The 23,328-nt window shown below is 35.9% G+C and overlaps 1 protein-coding gene and 1 long non-coding RNA gene across 3 annotated transcripts in view; one reads left to right on the forward strand and one right to left on the reverse strand.

The window, feature by feature from the left end:
- Positions 1–23,328, reverse strand: part of LOC118183488 (tyrosine 3-monooxygenase-like) — a 125,300-nt gene that overhangs the window by 71,737 nt on the left and 30,235 nt on the right. For both annotated transcript variants that reach the window (XM_085817346.1, XM_085817347.1), the window contains exon 6: positions 14,084–14,151. In XM_085817346.1, coding sequence (XP_085673472.1) covers positions 14,084–14,151 — 68 coding nt within the window. The remainder of the gene's footprint in view (positions 1–14,083; positions 14,152–23,328) is intronic.
- Positions 1–23,328, forward strand: part of LOC146997321 (uncharacterized) — a 93,939-nt gene that overhangs the window by 65,870 nt on the left and 4,741 nt on the right. The window lies entirely within an intron of this gene.

Raw genomic sequence — 23,328 nt, forward strand, 5'->3', positions numbered from 1 at the left:
AAAATTAATAAATTAAAGCTAATTGAAGAGAAAGCTTTATTAATGATAGCATGTGAAAATAAATATAAACATTTGTTGTATTCTGAAAATACTTCCGATACCGAAATAGAGAAAGCGGTAGATGAGTCAGAAATGTATATTGATCGATGGAGATCTTTAAAACAGAAGCTAGAAACACTAGTGAGTGAACAATTATCGTCTAAAAATGAAAATTTGAACATTGTTTCGCAGCCGAACACTTTATTACGTTACCCCAAAATAAAATTACTTACTCTTGACGGTAGTGTAAGAAATTGGCTATACTTTTGGGGTCAGTTTCAAAAAATTGATGAGGACATTAATATCGATTTTCACGATAAATTTTCGTATTTATCTCAAGAAATGGAAAAATGCAGTCCTGCTGAAGAATTAATTAAGAGCTATCCTCCAGGGGGTAATAGTTACGAAAAAGCTTTAAAACAGCTGAAAATGCGTTTCGGCAGAGAGGAACTATTGATTCAAGTATATGTCAGAGACTTATTAGTATTAGTTCTTCAAAAACAGAACACTTCTAAAAATTCATTAAGAAAATTGTTCGATCAACTTGAGAGTAAACTGCGATCACTTGAATTATTAGGTGTTACTAGGGAAAAATATGCTGCAATGCTTTTTCCACTAGTTGAATCATCATTACCTGAAGAAACTCTTGTTGCTTGGCAGCGCTATAGATCTGCTCATCGTAGAATTCGAGAAGTGAATTTAGATGATTCAGACGAAAGTAAAACTATAATTGAGAAAAGTGATTTAGAATGCATTTTAGAATTTTTACAAGCCGAAGTCGAAGCTGAAGAACGCAATTTTTAGCCTCTCAAAGTTTCAACACATCGAAACCAAAAGCAGAAGTAAAACATAATCTTTTATATGAGAAAAAGGTAATAGAGAACAAATGTAAGAGTAGAAAGTTTTCAAATATACCTAGTGCAACAGACCTTAATTATTAAAACAGTGTAGACCAAGTATTAAAACAGTGCATATCCTGTTCTAATTCACATTTTTCTGGAGACTGTCTAAAAGTAAAAAAAAATACCTTTAAGGCAGAGGGAGTCACTGGTTCAACAATCTCACAAGTGTTTTTTATGTTTGAAATCTGGACATTCAGTCAAGGATTGTAACTTGAAAGTTGGTTGCTTGTGTTGTGGTAAAAAACACCATATTCTTCTGTGTAGAAAGATGCACCAAATAACTATGTCAAAAAAACGAAGAATCACCTGAAGTTGAAAAGAAAACTGAGATTAGTGCTGAAGTGGATCAAGTTCTTTCAAATTTATCTTCTACTCCGGACGTAATGCTTCAAACATTCAAAGTTATAATTAGAAGTAATGGGAAAAAACGCGTCGCAAGAGCTATTATCGATGCTGCTTCACAGCGATCATATTTATTAAGAAGTACAGCTAAAGAAATGAACTATGAACCTCAGAGTTGTTCATATTTACAACACTCTTTATTTGGAGGGAAGGACTCAGAGTATACATGTTTGAAGGCAAGCATGATGTATACACTTTATATTTATCGAGTGTGCATGGGAAATATAATTGCAACTTTAAAGTTCTTAGTCAACAAATTATTTGTAAGTCAGTGCCACCTACTGTCAACAAGCTTTGTCTGAAAGAGTTAGCAGCCTGTAATATAAATATTGTGGATGATTGTTAAAATCCTATTGAGATTCTTATTGGGGCTGACGTAGCTGGAAAACTCATGACAGGTGGTCGTCGTGAGTTGCCTTGTGGTCTCGTAGCTATTGATACCAAATTTGGATGGTCAGTTATGGGACGAATGCCGAATACTTCGAAAAGTGAGTTTTCATCATCGTTCTTAGTTACACCCTTGTTATCTATGTTATCTGTGGAGACCATAACAGATCTATGGACTTTGGACACACTTGGGATCACTGACCCATCAGTCAAGAGAAACCAGACTGAACTACAAGAAGCTGCTCGGTTACATTTTCTAAATACAGTTCGTATAGTCGATGATCGTTTCGAGGTTGATTTGCCCTGGTTGGAATATCATCCACCACTAACAGATTATTTTGACTTAGCCGAGAGAAGACTGAACAAAACTGTTAAACGTCTTAAAATCGAGTCCAATTATGAAGCTTATGGAGATGTTTTCGAGGAATGGCTAGAAGAGGCTGATAAAAATTATCAAGGGCAAGATCTTTACCTTCCTCATTGAGAAGTTATCAAAAAGAATAGCACTACAAAACTCCGACCGGTATTTGATGCTTCGGCCAAAGTAAAGGGATTTCCTAGTCTTAATGACTGCTTAGAAAAAGGCCCAATCTAATAGAACAGCTTCCGAGTATTTTAACACGCTTTCGAAAAGAAAAGATTGGTGTTATTGCTGATATACGAAGAACCTTTCTTCAAATAAGTGTTTCACCTACTGATAGAGACTTTTTGCGGTTCTTATGGCTTGATAGTGATGGTCAACTGAAAGTGTACAGGCACTGCCGTATAGTTTTTGGTGTAGCAAGTAGCCCTTTTCTTCTAAACTCTACTATTCAGCTTCACCTACAAACTGTTTTAGAGAAAATAGAAACCGGTGAATCCTTATATACGAAAGGTGTCATTCAAAAACTTATGCATAGTTTTTATGTTGACAATTGTGTCAGTTGTGTTAAAAAGGAAGAAGAACTCAATCATTTTATTAGTGTATCAACTGAGGTAATGGCTGAGAGAAATTTTGAGCTTAGAGGGTGGGAGTTCAATGATATTAATGCTGATGCTTCTGCTGATACTGTAAGGATCTTAAGTTTTACTAACGTTTATTTTTATTTTAAATCTTTACTATCACTTCTTATTTTCTACTTCCGGCCAGAATTAAAAGCTTTAACTTATTTATGCAAATTTGTCTGGCGAACGCCAAGTACTTAAGTTGTGGCTTTTTGCCAAGCGAGAGAGAGGAAGGAGTTAGTCTAAGCAGGCCGCTTACTTAGCAGTTTTACTCGGTTGCTGGTTGCCTTCCAGGCCAGAGGTTTAATCCTCTTGATAATTTTAAACGTATTGTAGTGTTAACAGTTCTCTGTACTACATACGGCTTCCTGTTAATATACGGCCAATCTTCCACGTAGGCCCTTGTTTATTATTCCAAAGTTAAGTTAGAGTTTAGTTAAATATTTTTATATTCTTACGTTCAGACCACAAGTAGTTGGTCTCTGTATTCCGAAGTACGGAAATTATTGTAAAGAGTGAAAAATAAAGGGTTTTGTATACCCTTCCTATGTATCTTGTCTACTTCCCACATTTATTGAACATAGCTTTAGTAAGCTCCCTGTTCCGAGTCAGATCCTTGCATGTTCCCAAAGAAAGTAAGGCGGAACATTGAACCTGATAATACAAATGTGCTCGGTTTAATATGGAATAAAAAATCTGACACTCTAAGAATAAATACTGGTAGTATAAAAGAGTTATGTTTTAAAAAAATGACTAAGCGCTTAATCTTATCTACAGCTCATAGATTTTTTGATCCTCTTGGTATATCTTGTCCTGTTATCCTTATCCCTAAGTTATTTCTTCAAGAAACTTGGAAGCAGAAGATAACATGGGATGAAGAAGTTGATACCTGTACGAGAATTACATTTTTAAAATGGTTGAAAGATATTGACTACCTGGAAAAGATCCATTTTCCAAGATATTTTGGTTCAAGGAGTACGAGTGAAAATACTTCAGTACATATTTTCTGTGATGCCAGTAAGCATGCTTATGCCGTGGCTGCTTTCATTCGTATAAAAACTTTTGATTCTTCTAAAGTACAACTGATACAAGCCAGGAGTAGAGTTACATCAACTGGAAAAGAAGAAACTACTATCGCGAGATTAGAATTACTTGCAGCTACTATAGCGTCTCGCCTTTCGTCCTCAATTTTGTCTGAGATACAGAGTGAAGAAGTTTACTTCTGGACTGATTCTTCTACTGTTTTAGCATGGATAACGAGAGAAGAAGCCTGGAGTGTATTTGTCCAGAATAGGGTGAAGGAAATAAGAAGACTAACAAATAAAGATTCTTGGAGACATATTCCTGGTTGCATGAATCCAGCTGATCTTCCGAGTAGAGGTTGTTCAGCTCTCTCCTTATTGAAATCTCAGTGGTGGTTACGTCCAAGTTGGCTTTACTTGCCTGAAGAAGATTGGCCTAAAGGTGACTTAAATTTAGATGAGACTGAGATTGTTAGAGAAAAGAAAAAGAGCATAGTTTCTTCTGTAACTAAATGTTTAGTTTCTTCATGCTTGGTTACCAAGAGAGACTGGTATTACATATATTTTTCCCAATACAAAAGGATAGTTAATCTAATTGCCTGGATCCTAAGATTCACCTCTAATTGTTGAACTGAAAAAACAGTGAGAAAGCAGGAAACCTTGATTCTGATGAAATTTTTGAGGCTGAGAAGTTATTGATCAAAATGGTTCAAGAAGATTGCTTTGTGAATGAAAAGGATGAGAAATTAAGAACTTTAGGAGTATTCAAGGATCAAAGTGGAATCCTCAGACTAAAAACTAAACTTACCTTTCGTGAGGATACAGAAGACTTTAAAACGCCAGCTATTCTTCCATCCAATCATGAGGTTGTCAAGAGACTAGTGCGATACTATCATGAGAAAAATGCACATGCTGGTACTCAAATTTTAATAAATATTCTACGAGAGAGATTTTGGATTCTGAATGCTCGTAAAACTGTGAGATCTATCATCAATCGATGCACCGTGTGTAGAAGATTTTCTGCAAAGAACCTAGAAACTTGTACTGGGGCTCCTCCAGAAGATAGATTACGAGAAGCAGCTGTATTTGAAATCTGTGGAGTTGATCTTGCGGGACCAGTAATCCTGAAAGCAACAAGAAATCTTGGATTTGTTTATTCACCTGCGCCATTTATAGGGCAGTCCATTTAGAGTTGGTTGAATCGATGTCTACTGAGTTTTCTACTAGCTCTTAGAAGATTTATAGCTCATAGAGGACGGAGCAGAATCATATACTGTGACAACGGAATCAATTTTGTTGGTGCTTCAAATGTACTTCAAGACTTAAACTGGAAGCAAATCACTGAAGACACATCTATACCACCAATTCAGTGGAAGTTCAACCCACCAACTGCCTCCTGGTGGGAAGGCTGGTGGGAGAGATTGATAGGAATTCTTAAGAAATTGCTGAGACGAGTATTAGGAAGAGCTTCGCTAACTTCTGAAGAAATGAACACGACTCTCTGTGACTGTGAAGCAGTTACTAATTCCCGTCCATTGACATATGTAACTGAAAGTGATGCTACTTTAATGCCTTTAAATCCATCTCGATTTCTGCAAGATAATCAAATAAATGGTGTTCCAGATCTTGATGACATTGGGCATAAAAGTCTTAATAAGCGAGTCAAATATAGAGAAAACTTGCAAAAGTATTTGAGAAACAGGTTTAGGTCTGAATATTTAGGAGCACTTGTTCAAAAAGCAGGAAACAAAAAATCTGTGAAAGTGAATATTGGTGATATTGTATTGATAGGAAGTGATAACACCAAGCGAATCAATTGGCCATTAGGTAAAATAATTCAGATTCTTCCAGGAAAAGATGGAATTACAAGACTTGTCAAGCTTAAAACAGCTAATGGACACTTGTTAAGACCAATTCAAAGATTGTATCCACTTGAAGTTTCCAACGATGATTCCATTATTGAGAAATTTTCAACCGCGAAGGTGGGAGGTGAAACCTGTGCCAATTCTTCCTTTGATAACGTGTGTGAACTTGAACCTCAGATTCAAAAGACTAGAGCAGGTCGTACAATGAAAGTACCTAAGAGACTGGACTTATGAACTACTTATAATTTTCTTTTTGTAACTTATAAAATATTCACAATTTTTTTTTTTTTTTGGTAAGTTAAATTTTTGAGGTAAAAATATTAACTTAGGTGGGAGGATGTGAAGTTGAACCTCTACCTGATTATTATCTTTATTTTGATGTAATTTTGTAAATCGCGATTGGCAACAGTTGAGTTTTTACATCTACGTTTTCGAGTTTGTTCTATTGTTTACTTTCGTTTTAAGTAATGCGAATAATGACTTTTTGAGATGTTTTTCATGAGTATTTAAAAACTGATGAGTAATATTTTATGCCATTTATGCTCTGAGTATTCCTTTGAGGTGTCAAAGCTAAAACTAACACTTAATTAGACTTGTAAATAGACTTGTACTATTAAACTGTTTGTGTTGTGACGAGATGTCTTTCATTGGATAATTGATTGTATACTCATTTTCCATCATAATTCTTCTGATATCGAAGGTAAAACGGGATAGTACACGACAGCTAGACGTTGATATAACTTCGGTAGATGACAGTACAGAGTATCAGGAGGCTTCAGAGTGCTATACTAACCTAATTAGATATCTAAATAGAGACAGCATTTCAACAAAAGTGACAAAAAAGATATGAGGTTTCTTTAACCATATGTTAAGAATAGTCTCGAGGCAGAGTTACAAAATAGCCAATTTGGAAGGACAAATTGAACAAACTAAGAATCTAGAGACATACATCCAAGGAATAGTTGCCACTCAAAAGCCGTCTTATGCAGAAGTCGCAAGATCTCGACGGCCATCGAGAAGGAGTTCTAGATCTAGACGATCACTATCAAGAAAACAACAAGAAACAGAGCATGTACTAGTCTATCCTAAGACTGACGGTGGCACATCCGACGAGATAAAGGAGAAGCTGGCGAAGTACATAGATCCAGGGGAACTCAAAGTAGGTATCAAGAATATAAAAAAAAAGAGTTAACAAAGGAGGGCTCCTAGTAGAAGTTACGAAAAATGGAGAAATAGCTATACTTGAAGAGGCCATAAATGAAAATCGGAAGCTGAAGGACGTTGGAAAGACGAAACATCCACAAAAAAGAAACCCCAGAATAATAGTGTATAATGTCAACGAGAATATTAATAAAGAATTAGAAGTGAAGCAGAGGTCCTGTTCGCCATGAAAGCCCGCTTTGAACAGCACTGGGTTCTATCTATAGACCCGGTAGCTTTCAAGATCCTTATGAAAACGAGGAAGTTGAACATACAATGGACAAGAAACAACGTAAGGGAGTTTATAAAGGTTTTGCAAGGTGTCAAATGGCTTGGGTATAACCACCCAGCGAAATATTGCAAGGAAGATAAAGTATGTGCCTGATGCATCTCCACAGACCACAAGAAGACAAATTCTGACTAAAAAACAGTCAGATGTGTCAATTGCACAAAGGTGAGTAAACGATATAATACAGACCTCAATGTTCAACATGATAGCCAAGATAAGAAATGCCCATGCTACCTAAAAGAGCCCCAACGACTAAAACAACGAACATATTATGGATAGTATCCAAATAATCCAGATTAATCTTAAGCACTCCAGGAGTGCAACAGACAACTTAAAGATAAATTTTGAACAGAACGACCAACTCAAAGTAGCGTGCATTCAGGAACCGTACACAGTACAGAACAAATTGCATGGGTTACCCACAAAATATAGGAACTCTCGAATAGACGCAAAAACTGCAGTGATTATATCGCACTCAAATCTCCCAGTTCTGGAAATTTTCAGCTCTCCGGAGATTATAGTGCTTGCGATAGGCAGTGACTCAAGATTTATGCTAATCACGGTATACCGTCCTCCATCGCAGGACATCGCACCACGCATAAAGTGGGAAGGGCATCCACTGCGACGTCAGGATACCATTAAATACCTCGGATTCACGCTTGATAAGAAACTCACGTGGGTTTCGCATCTTTCGGAAGTCCGAGATAACACGCATCGAATCATCAATAAACTAAACAGGATAATCACACACAAGTGGAGCCAAAAGGGGCGCCTGTTAAAACACCTATACCTAAATGCAGTTGAACGCATGATCCTCTACGGCTGCTCAGTCTGGATGACTGGAACAGCAAGAATATGTCAAAAACTTCAACAAATACAGCGAGTAATCCTGCTAGAAATCACCAGTGCCTATATCACTACCTCAACCGCAGCACTTTAGGTTTTAGCTGGTACGCTTCCCCTCGACCTAAAAGCAGAGTTAAAAAGATCAATCTACCGACTTACATACATATATGCATACCTTTGTAGTGTACTCTACTAATACTCTGGCGACCGAACTAAAAGGGTGGTGGATGAGGCTTTTTCACACCCAGGATTTGGCGATTGGGTCCCCTAAAACCCCAGCCGCCCTTTAAAAGGGGGGAGTATATAAGATATGTCTTCCGCCTTCTTAGCGTGCTTTCGTGGTGTAGTGGTCTGCACGCTGGGTGCGTATTCTAGAGGTCGGTGGTTCGATTCCCGGCTAAGGTGTTGCTCATTTTTCATATCTCTTGCTTTAAAAAAATCCCTAATGTCTCTACACATTATTTATGTACTCACTGCAATAGCTCTTTTAAATTTCATTCGAGAACTTTTCCTCTCGTTCAGAATCTAGTTAAGTGTTTGAGACAACCGCTTAGTTTTCGAAGTGTACTGGCATTCGATTTATTATTCCTTTTCAGATTAAATATTTTCATCTTTTGATTTAAAATAAGAGATGTGCATCATTTTTTATTTCATTTGCCATTCATTCGACGCATTGGTAAAATTGTTAGTATCCCCATTTCTGCATAATATCAGTAAAAAAAATTGAAATATTGGGAGAATTTAAAATCAGTATGTTAAACGGTTGAATGTATTATCAGTGAATTAAATATTTTCTGTTTAAGAAATATTATAACATTCTGTAAAAGGATATATTTATTACAAGAAAAATATTAATAAAAGAAGAAAATTAAAAAAGTAATAGGCTGTTGAAAACTTAAGCACTGTGGACTCCAGATTAGTCGAGATAATAGAGCGAACGAGCTCCATGGTTAACTTAAAATCACGGTTGCTCGCATTTGTTGCCCTTCATTTGCACTTATTTCGTCAAATTATACAAATTTAACTAACCAATCCCTCAAGTTGAAAACGACATAAAAATGTTCAAATTTTGAAATCAATTATCCCGGTCAATTTTGGTCGCACGGGAGTCAAACTTCTAATTTTATTTTTTTTTTATAACGAATATAAAACTTTCCAAATCATAAGTATGGGAACTGGGAGGCCGCTTTAAGAGTTAGATTTTGTTGTTTGCCCAAAATTAATTATTTTTTAAAATTTGACTCGCCAAAACAAGAATATTTTCGTCTTTTAAAACACTTCTTTAATTGGAAGTATAAATGACTGCTACCAAAGACTGCGAAATTAAAGGCCGGGTAAGGACTTTTAAGTCGGGTAAGGGAGTGGGTATACATATATAATGCATAGATATAGATATATATATATAGATAGATTTAGATATGTATATACATTCGGTTCTATTGGCCGTAATAAAAAAGAGAGGTGCGCAGTCCCATATACAAAATTTCAAAATTCTACGGCTAATCGTTTTTGAGTTATGCGAGATACATGCATATTACGTATATGTATACCTACATACATACATGCGTACAGATGTCACGAAAAAATCTCTTTTAAACACATTTGAAGTTTGTTTCACAATCCGGGGAAAAGCAGTCATTTATTCTGTCCGTACGTACAGATGTAGCGCAAAAAAACTGTCCAAATTGATTCGGCAAGGATCAAAATGGATATTTCTCTTGAAATATGATATTTGAAATTTTTGCGTGGTTGCAATATTTCCTTTACTTCGTGCGAGGAAGTAAAAACTGGGCGAAGAGGAAAAACTAATATTTTAAGGGACAGAAAAATCTTATTAACAATTTACTGCCATTTTCAGGCATTTTAATATGGAGAATAAATTTCTTTGCTTACGTAAATGATAGTTTATAATAGTCATTTTTTCTAACCCTGTGCAATAAAGAAATCTGATTTTACTTAGACAAGGCTTGGTTTCTCCGCCCTCAGCTAATCTGGAATTGACTGTATAGTTTATGCCACAGAACACTTAGAAGCAATTTTACGATTCTGATAGGAAGCAATCTCAATGTAATAGTGAAAAGTTAATTTAAAACATTGCAAGAATTAACAGAATATTGCACAGAGATACCAAACGAGGAAATATTGTTTACTACGTGGCACCGATCCGTTGGTTTAATGCAGAATTGCTGCAATAAAATGAGTCGGTTAGTGCCATGAAGTCTAAAGCATACAAAGAATAAAAGTGTACTATGTTAGAAGTACATAAAACGAGTTAAGGTTGTACGTCATTTCACTTTCGATTTAGTTTGAGAAGATGCCTTTGCAAAATTATCTTTGATAGTTCATCTCCTTCGCTATCTTGAGTGAAGATAGTGCAAATATAATTTCTCACAAAAACTAAATTCATGTGTTCACTTAAGCGTTACATTACTGGCTTAACCTATAACGTGAAAATAATCACTCCAAAAGGTTACCTGTTGTTAGCTCGTTGGTGCTGATGGGTGAGAATCAAAAGAATCACCAGAACTCATCTTTAAAAAAGTAGGACATGAATCTTATGAATGGACGGTCATCAAAAGAGATTCCAAGAATGGTCTAAGGGTGATCCAAGGATACCAAAGATGTTCATCATCAATAGAGTTATTGCAATCTATCTTTGGAAGAGTATGATATTAAACTATAGTGAATTCCTAGAGAATGTCCCAGTACGCAAAATTCTGGGTGGCTGCTGTAGCCTGCTTTACCTTCAACAAACAGGGAATCCCTGCTGCTATTGGCAAGTGATTCAATATCTACATTTTAGGTGGAGAGAGAATAAATTCAAATTAAAGAAATGCTATTTCCTACATTTGTTTGTGTTAAATATTTATTTAACTTAACTCCCTAATGTGAAGGAAGTCGCAGGCATTTTTTATTTGCAAATCACAATGAAAGGTAAACTTTTTTGTTATATTCGGAGAACTTCAAAAACACTAACTCAGGAGGCATGACCATTCTGTGACTCGCAAGCCACGTGGGTTCTTTGACCCGCTTAATGTGTTCTCTGGCTTTTTAAGAGCGGTTAAGTCGTAAAAAGAAATAATTTTATTTGCGGAATGTAAGGAGATACAGAACCGCGTTCCAATCCCAGCGAAGACGCTGGTTGCAAGGGCGTTTCACTGCCTTTTCCTTATTCTCATGTGCAACTAAAATATGAGCCATATTTGCATTGCACATGTCCTGCACGAAAGTATCCATCCCTTTAAGCAGATAGCCCTTGTGTGCTTTGCCTAAATCAAACCAACTAAATAAAAATATTTCAGGCATAGAATTTGAGTTTTGCAGGTATCGGAAAAAAGCAACAAATAAATAAATTAGAGGTTAAAAAATAAAGAAGGGTAACTAGAAAGGAAATATGCGATTAATTCAAGAAATTTTTGTCCGCTAATTTAGACACTTGTTTTTTATTATTTTCTGAAAATGAAATATTAAGTGTGTTGTAAAGTTCAGAAAAACTACAGATTTCTTCATTTCATGGAAATCTATTCATAAATCGAAAATTTAAGGCTTTGCATTAACAACGCGTTATAAATAAGTCTAGGTTCTCTGATGTGTAAAATATTTAGCTAAAAATTGTCACAATATTTTCTCAACAAAACTTCTCATTTTCTAGAAATAACATATAACTTAAATTAAAAGACAAATTCAAATCTTATACCGTTCGACATGATAACAGTTAATAAAACTGAGAACAGAGCAGTAGAAAGAGAAAGAACTTTGCTGTTTATAATTGCAAGAAAAAAATTATTTTTAATGAAGAGATGAAGGAAATGATTTCGATATATTGAAAGCCATAGCATTTCGTTAAAAGGCCAAAGAAGACAAAAGGTGTTTAATAAGTGAATTGAAAAATAGGACGAACAAATTTCATAATTAATAAAATATTTCTTAAAGCCTTTAATTTACTTACAAAAGGAATAAGTTTGAGCATTATTGACATAATACATCCAGCACTCGACAAATAAGTAGATTGTAAGGAAAACAATAGTTTTAAGCAATTTGATTTTGTTTTCTGAGAAGTGCGTGTGTCTATAAACTGAGGATGAAATATATTTAAAGGCAATGATAAATGTTTTGAAAGGCTATGAGAGGATGTTTTTGAAAATATTTTAACACAAGGTAAGGGCAAATGTAACATAAATACTATGTACGAATGAAGTATATGTTTTGCTTTTAACGGAGGGGGAAAAAGCGATACAGAAGGAAAACATACCATGTTTGGCCATCAATTAAAAAAAAGCAAAATGTGCTAAAAACGAGGAATAAGGTTTATTCGAAAATTTAATGTGATAGTTGTCCACGCTTAATTGCAGTGGAATATCGGAGGTTTATGATTTTAATAAGATTAAAGATCCGAGAAGAGCCTAAGGCATATTTTCCCATTCGGTTGTCAGGACTTACGTTCTTTTTATAGCCTTTGGAAAAACATCTGCAAATCCTGAATAGGAGCAGGGAGCTTACTGAAACTATGCTCGTGTGTGTAGAAGATACGACAAGAATGAGAAGGGTTAAATTACCCTTTATTTCTCACAGTTTACAGCCGTTCCCGCACTTCGGGATACAAAGACCAGCACTTAGGGTCTAAAACATAGAAAATACGAGTAAGAAGTAAAACTAACTTAACTAAATAAGAATTAAACTTAGATACTTTACAAGGCTAGTAACGCGAAGATTGGCCTTTTAACTCCACGTATATAGTGAGCAGAATGCAGGAAACTACAATACGTGTTCAAGTATCAGCGAGAATTAAGTTCTGATCTTAAAGGCAGGCAGAAACTGACTGAAAAGCACGCGCGTGGTAAGGCAGCAAGAAGTCTCTCTCTAACTCTCTCTTTTGGCTAAAAGCCATATCTCAAATACTTAACAGTTTGCAAGCTCATTTGCATAAACAAAACTAATCGCTTTTATTATGACCGGAAACGGAAAATAAGAGAGGATAGCAAAGTTTTAAAATAAAATAAATGTTTGTAAAACTTAAAATCCTTAACGGTTGGGGATTGTTTCTGCAAAGGCACCTTCCAGGATCATACCATGCATATGTTTGTTCAATGAGTTGCGGAAAAGCACATAAGGATTATCCACCTAAAATTATTTTAATGGAGGACTTTCTAAAAATAGCTAGTTCTTATTTACTTTACACATTGGAAATATATCATACATTTTGTATAGAACTTACATCGAGAATATTACGCTATGTATTCAGTCTTATTGCAGCAAATCAGCAACACAATACAGGCGAGGCAATGAACATTGTTAATCATGAAAATAAATAATTTTTCAGAAGAACTACAAAAATCACTTATATGAGGTACAATAACTTTCAAATAACAATACTAAGCAATCACAGTTCGTTTTTCTAACATCAGTGGCTCCGTACGTCCATTAACCAATATCCCAGATCTTATTATTTCCGAGAAAATGTGCCATATCTCTTCATTATTTTATGAAATATTTTAACTTTAGTTTTTCTGAAATATTTTAACATTAGCTACATTAGTAACTTTATTTCTATATTCTAGTCTAATGTGTACGGATCCTAACTACTTTAAAAGTTAGTTTCTAAATCCGTGCAAGACAGCGAGACGACTTATTTCACTATCTTAATCTTTCCGTAACGTTAACGTCAACATAAAAGAAAATCTTAAGTTCGTGAGCGAAAAAACTACACAAAAGCTAAGAGGCATGCGGGAATAATAGAAAGAAAAGTTTAAGTAAAATTCAAGTATTAAATTTACAAGGCCTAACACGTCCACAGTCTTTGACACCGGTTTTGAAACTTACGCGAACAATTACGGACAACCGATTCAAGTAATTCAGTGGTTGGAAGAAATAGTGGCGAGATGGTCAGCGAATGCTACTAAAAGCTCTCTTTTTCTCGAACTTAAGTACGCCATTTGTTAAATAAATTAATTTGCATTCTAGTGGAAGCCGAAGGAAGTAAGAGTCAAAGTAAAGGTAAAATGATGAGATAACTGTTTAATAAACATAAAAACCCTACAAATGAAGCGACGATATTATAATTATAGGAACGTACATCACAATATGAAGATATAATTAGATAAGACAGCAGGTAGGAAACATATATAACATCATTGCTTAATTACTTACTGTTTATAATCAAAGGCGATTTGTGCAATTTCTCTTCTTCGAGTTCGGTAAACGACATCATTAAATCCCTAAATTGAATATAAAAATAGATACAAAAGTTTTTTTTTTAAATAATAATAATAATAATAAATTTTTAGCGACTTTATGAAATATGCACTCAGCCAGATAGCAGTCCAGTTTCAAGTAAGAATGGTTAATCGCGTTTTAGGAACTGTAAAAATTGGGAAATGGAACCGCTTGTCGTGGAATATTGGGCTCAAAAACCCAGTCGAGAGTGGATACTGAAAGTCTTGCTTGAATTTTCTAGCAAGTCATACCGCAGATAACCTTATTAAGTCTTTTAATTGGTAAATACTACAAATCTGACTAATTATTTTATGTTTGTATTTTAAGCAGAGTGAAATATTGACTCTAACTTTGTAAATGAATCCTCTAGAGGTAAGGAAATATGCTAGTGCTCGTTGACTGATACTAAAAATTAAATTACCAGTTTATTTTGAAATAAAATTTGTGAGGTTGCAATCTTTCACCATGAAGTTGTGAATCGTCATGATAAATGCAAGTACCTCATTGCTAATCACATACCTAGATTCCTTATACAGGATGATTGAAAGGTTGCAGATATAAAATAAGCGTTTTAAATAAATTTAATTGCAATTGAAATAATTATACCAACTGTTGCTAAACGGCATTGTTGGAATATTAACAATTAGTATACACGTCATGTTTCGTCTAACGGTTATATTATATCTTCTGCATAGCTCTAATCGTGTTGCTAAGTGGACATGTCGTTTTCCCAGAAGAAATTAATTTTCATTGTTGAATAATATTTTGTTGTTTTTTTTATCGCTGAGCGATACTTAACTGGTCAATGTACAAAGACATAATTACACAGCTTATTGCGTTTCTCGAAGTCGATGAATATAAGTGTTTATTCCAGCAAGATGGCGCCGCTATTCACACCCAGTGAAACTAAGCACTTTTTCCTTGGGTTTTTCGGAAGGTTTAAAGGAGCCATAATCATTCCAAAAAGATTATGGCTCCTTTATTCACTTGGTTTATCAGCCACAGATTTGCTTTTCTTTGGGGGAATCTTAAAAGAAAGGCCTATACAAATCATTTGCATGTATTTCAAAACCTAATGAGAAACGTTACTATGGTACTGTGTACAAGTGCTCCACGCAGTGGCCTCAATCATAGTAGAATGCACACGCGCATGCTTCACTGAAGAGATTTGCCATTGCGAACGTTAAGTTGTAAGGACGTGGTTTGATGTTGCATTTGTTCGATGTAAAACAATAAACATTAGTAATAAAAATTTTATGTTCTGCAATTTGTAAATTATACCCGCAAATGTTACTTTCTTATTTTACGTCTGAGACTTTTCAATCACTTGTACATTCTTTTACATTAATTTATGTATGATGGATGCATTTAGCTATTAGAGAAGAGATAAAAAGCATTATCCTATTTTCCTATAAAACAGACTCTGAGACTTTTGAGATTTGAGCTCCGTCTTTACAGAATAAGAAAACGTTAAAGTACTCACTGTAAGTAATTCCTTATACCCTTCTCTGCTTGAATTCGTCAATCAGTATTCTTAAACTTTTGCCTCTCTTGCAGCCGTTGTTGTTTCAAATCCCAAAAGACATGTTCGTATTCTATATATTAAATTATATCCAGGAAACTCAGCAAAAACGTTTTTTGGTTACTTTTATATACCATCGTAACTAAGATTAATCAACTAGCTTAAGGTAATTGCTTTTCAAAACTCTAAAGTGTATTGATGGACAAATCTGAAGCCAATTCCCACGAATCTTCTTCGCCTCTTAACACGGATGTTACCCGCATTATAATAAAGGCAATGATCTTGTATGAGACGAAATTTATGTTGTCCAGAAGATTTTAGTCTTCTGTGAAGGTAGTTGTTTTATAGACAATGGTTATGGGTGGTGACGATTATCGATTTAAGATGTACTGTGTTCGAGGCTTTTTTGAATGGATTAAAAGAAAAATGCTGAACAACAAGTGTGGTATATCAATTGATTACTGACATTACATTACTGAAATTCGGAATTAATTATAAATATAAACAGTGAACAATATAGGAGAAAAGAAAGGGAAAAAAGTGAACTTATATTTAATTTTGTGAAATAATGTAAATGAAAGACATTTTTAAAGTGTAGAGTTGCGCGCCTCCAACCTGCACGCAACCAAGAGGTGACTGTTGAAACTGGAATTTAGACAAAGTCTTGCTAAGGGTTTAAGTCCCTTTTTATTCAACTTAAGAAATTACAATTGCGTGCTCTTGACGCTCACAAACTACGCCGACCCGGCGGTAAAATAAAAATAAGAACCTGAAAAGAAATAATAACAAGACTCTAACTACGAGGCTCTCTAAACGTAACTAACCTCACCGCGTTTTACAATACCGCTGCTAATTCAGCAAACTTTGAATATCACGTTGAACGATTAACAATTCTCCGAGGCAAGCACACAGCCCGAAACGCGGGGTTCTTCAATTTCTGGCTAACTACCTCCGCGCTCGTGAAGTAAGAACAGCACACCTCGAACTCGTTTCCATTCTATTTAACTCAGAATACTTCCGCTGATAATTTGAATCCTTGCGCGTTCTACTAAAATTTACATACTCTGGCATTGGCAGTTCCAGGGGAAAGTAAGGCTTGACAGGAAAGATAGTTTAAACTTAAAATAAATGTTAGTTAAAATAAATATAAACCCTACATTTGCCGCTGCCAGAATTTGGTAAACTTGGAAGTAGGTCCTAGAAACGGCCTGTTGAAAAGTTTCCACATTCTGAACTAAAATTCAAGAGCCTCGTTTACATAAAACAAACTGTTTTCTCAAAAATTAGAATAAATTTCTGTAGATACATCATTTTACCATCTCTTCTTACAGGAACCTTTCCTGGACTTCAGCAATCAATCTTGTTCTTTTCCTTCCAGCATCTGGAAGGAATAAGTATCAGTATCTTTCTAAATACATTATAATTTACACTTTCTTGACACTGAATAAATTTTTGTTTTTAAACGATTCGTGTTCCTTAGTTACTGCTTAATTCACATTCATTCAATTATTCAAACATTAATTTAACTTTACCCTGGCTCTCCACCATGTGTGGTGTCAAACGGAAATATTCGTGTTTTAGTCTTACAACACTTCCCCTAACCACCATGATTTGTTAGAATTCAACGACCAAATAGACACACCTTACTCGACATTCTACAACTCAATGAGCTACTTTAACACTTTTAATATTCAAGTGTAGGTGGAGAACCCTACAAAACACATTCATTCTAACTTCCCCCTCATTCATCTTTAGACATGCAGGCTTTCGCTCTAAAGCATGATTTTATCTACAGTTTAATACTTAAATTCGAATTCATTGCTTTTAAGCATTTACTTTTAGCATCTAAAATTTTATGCTTCTAGACTAAATTCTACTTTTACATAACTTTTAAGTATTTACGTATATTTACAAAATTTTAATACATATGATTTTTACAATTTACAATAAAATGAATAAGAGAAAATAAATTTTTACTTTACTCATTCTTCGCCAAGCTGGCGGCACTGAAACTAAAATTCTTATTAATACAAGAATACGAAGTTATTTTTATCTTCGGCCAAATTTTGGCTTTAACATAACAGAATTAGTCTTTCGACCAACAGAAAATGCTTGTTCCTAGATTTTGTACTTAAAGAAAATAATACTTTTGCCTTAGCTAAATAAAGTAAAACAAAACTAAGTCTCAACCGAGACATATTGACTTTCGTCAAAACATAGAACTTCGTACTTACGCATAACATTTCGGAACAAAAGAAGAAAAAAATTATAGAAGATTTTAACTTATCTTTGAGTTTTCGATGATTGAAACTCCGTCATTCTTTTCTGGAAAAACTGTTCCCACGTTATAGGTTTCATGGACGTCAATCTTCTCCTTACTGACCTCCGAGTGTCGTCCACATTAGTTTTTCTTTTGCGTCCTCTGCATGCTGGCCTCTTGGCAATCGTCGTAGCAATCGTCGGGTTGCTGTCTTTTTCGTTTTTCCCTTGGACGGCTGGTCTTGACGTCCTCCGGTCTGGAGTCCTTCTTGAATTTCTTCTGTTGTTGCTGGTCTTTTCGTTCCTCCTGCTGTCTTTTTAGTTTCCGGAACGGCGGCCTTGTTTGCACCTGACTCTCTGGCCCTGGGAGCGTTCTCCTTGATGTATAATTTATACTGCGATAAGTTGTAGGTGGTGTTTTCTTCTTTACCAAGGTTCCTTTACGCGGTGGCTTTGCATTCTTGTTTTTCTTAAATGCTGGAGTCTGAAAATTTTCGTTTTTTCTTTTCGGTACCGTCGCCTGGGTTGTAGAAGGGCTAGGTCTCTCTTCAGTTCTCTGGTTCTTGGGTGGTGGAACGGTTGTCGTTATTTCTGGACCTTCTACTTCTTTTAGGCTTGAGTCCTGCAAGAAACTTTTAAGGATTTCAAAATCATTTTGATTATAGTATTTTTTCACCTGGTCGGGACTTGCTTTACAGATTTCCCCTCTCTCGTTCTTAAGGTATAATACGACTCCTTTGATTTCCTGAATTACATAGGGGCCGTCAAATTTTGGAGCTAACTTTGCAGTAAAATTGTCTGGGGCACTTGATAAAGAAAATTTCCGCTTCAATACTTTATCCCCAACTTTAAAATCTGCTTCACGGCGTTTTCTATCGTAATATATTTTTTGCTTATTTCTTGCCGTATCCGAGCTTTTAAGCGCCTGATCAATAAGTTTTTGCACATCTTTCTGTTTAAACTCTTGCTCTCTTTGTTGCACAAAGAATAATTTATCTAAAGGCGTAATTAACTTTCGGCCTAAAAATAATTCTGCTGGGGTTTTTCCCGTAGTATCGTGATTTGCCGTTCTTAATGCATAAGCTAATTCATTTATGTAGCCATCCCAGCGCTTGTGATGTGTGCTAACGTAACTGCGAATTATTTTTACAATGTTTTTAATAACTTATTCTGCTATGTTTGCCTGTGGTCTATACGGAACCATTTTGATATGGCGTATGCCAAGTCCAGTGCATATGTTTTCAAATATTTGACTAATGAATTGTTTACCGTTATCGCTAATGACTTTTATCGGTGCACCGTATTTTAAAATGTATCTGTGTAAGAATGCATCTGCGACTGTTTTGGCTGACGCGCGTTTAAGTGGAACAATTTCTGTCCATTTTGAAAAGTGATCTACAATTACTAAAAGAAAACGATTTTTATTTAACTCGCTCTGGGGGAAGGGACCAAGAAGATCTATGCCTAAAATTTCATTCGGAAATGTAGCGCGAATGCTATTTAAGTACCCGGCCGGGCTGTAATTAATATCATTTATTAACTGACATTGATTGCAGGACCTGACATACGCAGTTACTATTTTGTATAATTGCGGGAAATATACCGCATCGCGTACCCTTTTTAAAGTCTTTCTGACCCCTAAATGACCCGCTGTTTTCGCGTCGTGTAATTCCTTCAAAATGCTTAATCGAAGCGAGGCTGGGACGACTGGTTTGTACTCGAGATTTTCGTTTGTTGTTTTCGTATAAAATAATAAATTATCTATTATTTCATAGTTTTCTGCTCTATTTCTTATCGCATCGATATCTGTGTGCTCAAAGCTTTCGGGGTCTTTCAAATATGCATAGATACTTCCAAATTCAGGATCAGCTTTCAGTTCAGTGATAATCGTATCTCTAGAATCTAAAATTTTTGAAGTCAACACAGCGCATTTAAGTTCATTTCTTTCATCGTCCAGTTTTATACGAGAAAGTGCGTCAGCTACATTGTTTTCCTTACCCGGTTTATATTTTATTCTGAGATTATATTCTTGGAGTTTTAAAGCCCATCTTATTAACCTGGGCGTTAGGTGTTTTCCCCGAGTAAAGTCTACCAACAGCCGCATGATGCGAAAAGACTGTTACTGGCGCTTTGCCGAAATAAACTCGAAATTTGTGTACAGCCATTAATACTGCTAATGTTTCTCTCTCTGTAGCTGTATAATTCCTTTGTGTCTGATTCAACGTTTTACTAAAAAATTCCAGAGGATGGCTATTTTGCATAAGAACCGCACCCACCGCATAGTCCGACGCATCTGCTGCATTTCCAGGTTTTCGTCCCCCTCCGGGAATTTCAAAACAGGGCCATTGATGAGCGCTTCTATTAATCTTTCAAATGCGGTATTTGCTTACGCTGTACACGTAAATTTACTTTTCTTTCTTTTAATTACTAACAGTGGTTCAACAATATTATCGAAATCTTTTATGAAAGCCCGATAGTAAGAACATAACCCACGGAAAGAAGAAAGTTTCTTGGCGGTGTTGGGCGGTGGGAAATTCTTGATTGCTTTTATTTTTGAATCTTGCGTTTCTATACCCTTTTGCGAAATTTTATAACCGAGATATTTAAGTTCTTTAGTTGCGAACTTGCATTTTGAGGCGTTAATTGTAAGACCGGCCTCTTTTAATAATTTAAAAACTTCTTCTAGATCTTTAATATGTTGTTTCAACGTACTACTCGTTATAATTATATCATCTAGATAGATTAAAGTCGATTTTCCTAGGACAGGCTTTAGAACAATGTCCATAGCTCTCTGGAATGTTGATAGAGCCCCACACAACCCAAAGGGCATGCGTAAAAATGCATAAGTGCCCGATTTTGTTATAAACGCGGTTTTATGTATGTCTTCGGGTTTCATAGCTATTTGATAGTAGCCAGACGTTAAGTCCAAAGTAGTCATATATCTAGTAGATTTGATCTTTCTAATAATTTCCTCTATAACCGGCAAAGGGTAAACTGGGAATTTAGTAATACTATTCAGTTTTCTGTAATCGATAGCAAACCTCCAAGCCCTTTTATCCGAAGGAGGAAACTCGTTCTTTTTCCTACATAGTACGACTGGACTCGCGTACTCACTATTTATGGGCGTTATTATTTTATTCTTTAACATCTCCTGAATATGTTCTTCGATGATTAGGTCTTTTTGTTTGTCATAACGATACGGTTTAGTCCTACAAGGTTTTTCGGCAGTTAACTGTATCTCATGCGTAACTATTTGACAGCTACCAGGCTTTTCTGAAAACAAGTTTGAAAAATTACTCACCGCTTGCTGGATGGCTTGACTTTCATGGTCATTCAAATGGCTAAGGTCAACTTGTGGTTGTTCCACAGGTTCCACCACCCTCTGGTCCATCTCCAGCACAACAGAACTGTCTTGAAAATTCAGTTTGGCCCTCGCGGCCCTTAAAAACTCCATACCTAAAATAAGAGGATTTTGCAGATTCTTCACTACAAAAATTAATACTTTGCGGCTTTCATCTTTTACCTGTATGTTTAATGATAATTTCCCGATGCAGTGACAGGTTTTCCTTGCGCCGCTATAATTTCCGTATTTTTGTTTTTAAATAATCGTAACCTATAAAAATTCTTTTTGAAGAATGTTTCGCTCATAAAATTACCTTCTGCTCCTGTATCGATGAGGGCTTCTACTGGTACATCGCCAACCAGGACTTGTATAATTGGTAGATGTGAGTTTTTTACGATGACCGTATTTAAATGTCTTTTTGAGGGCTTTTTTAAAACTTCCGGGGTCTGGACCCTCGCTTTCACAGGCCCCTCTACTCGTTTAAAGCTTTCTTTTCAACTTCTGCCTTCTGGGTACGCGGATGTTTTATCGATGAGTTAGCTTGATAGCTCTTTCCCCTATAAGAGCGGTTTGCCTTTCTGGTCTGCTCATTTGAAGATTTCCTTCGGGTACTTTGAGAATACGTTGCCCCTCTAGCTTTTTCCGCTATTCTGCGATTTTGAAACTTCACCGTCAATTCGAAGAGCTCCTGCAATGTGCTTGGGTTTCTAATTTCGAAGTAGTCTTGAACAGCAGGTAACAATCTTGGTAAGATTATTTCAATAATCTCCGCGTCGGGTTTCTTCCCATACAGCATATCCGTCGGCTTAATTTTTCGCAGAATAAAGTCCGTCAACTCTTCTATATCCCGTTGATAGAAACTATATAGTTCGGCTTCTAGCCTTGCTCGATCTTTCACTATGGGGAAGGCCTTTACTAACGGTTTTTTTTTTTGAAATTTTCAAATGTATATGTCTGGCTTCCAAATTCCCCTAATAAAAATTTGCCTATGTTTTTCCACCATAGCGCGGCCTGTCCTCTTAGTGCTGATGTGGCGATGGCAACTTTTTGTCTTTCAGGCACAGGGTAGAGCTGAAAGTGATTTTCTAGGCCTTCTAGAAATATCGCCACCGAATGTTTTCCGTCGAAATTGACGTTTGGCTTGATTGACGCTCTCAAAGTCTGGACCAGGTATCCAAATCCTTCCAATTCGCTTGCCATTTCTTGGTGTTGTCCCGCGGCTTCCATCCGATTTTCGGCCATTTCAGTTCGACAAGTGTTCGGGCGCCAATGTAGAGTTGCGCGCCTCCAACCTGCACGCAACCAAGAGGTGACTGTTGAAACTGGAATTTAGACAAAGTCTTGCTAAGGGTTAAATTCCCTTTTTATTCAACTTAAGAAATTACAATTGCGTGCTCTTGACGCTCACAAACTACGCCGACCGGGCGGTAAAATAAAAATAAGAACCTGAAAAGAAATAATAACAAGACTCTAACTACGAGGCTCTCTAAACGTAACTAACCTCACCGCGTTTTACAATACCGCTGCTAATTCAGCAAACTTTGAATATCACGTTGAACGATTAACAATTCTCCGAGGCAAGCACACAGCCCGAAACGCGGGGTTCTTCAATTTCTGGCTAACTACCTCCGCGCTCGTGAAGTAAGAACAGCACACCTCGAACTCGTTTCCATTCTATTTAACTCAGAATACTTCCGCTGATAATTTGAATCCTTGCGCGTTCTACTAAAATTTACATACTCTGGCATTGGCAGTTCCAGGGGAAAGTAAGGCTTGACAGGAAAGATAGTTTAAACTTAAAATAAATTTTAGTTAAAATAAATATAAGCCCTACAAAAGTACAGAAACAACTCTTATGTGTAAAGAAAAACTTTTCAAAAAACTTGTTTTATAAAGTTACGTAACTTCAGGACACTTACCGCTCATTAAAATATTCATGCAAATATTCACCAAAAGTTCGTTAAAATATTCAGCAAAACATAACTTAGTTCCTATTTCTTTCTGCTTTTTAATTAATCATTTCCTTTCTGTGCTTTATTTCTTATCATAGGTGCG

Source organism: Stegodyphus dumicola, chromosome 5 (assembly GCF_044657685.1).
Source record: "Stegodyphus dumicola isolate Sdum_Otavi_A_Nest chromosome 5, ASM4465768v1".
Lineage (NCBI taxonomy): Eukaryota > Metazoa > Arthropoda > Arachnida > Araneae > Eresidae > Stegodyphus > Stegodyphus dumicola.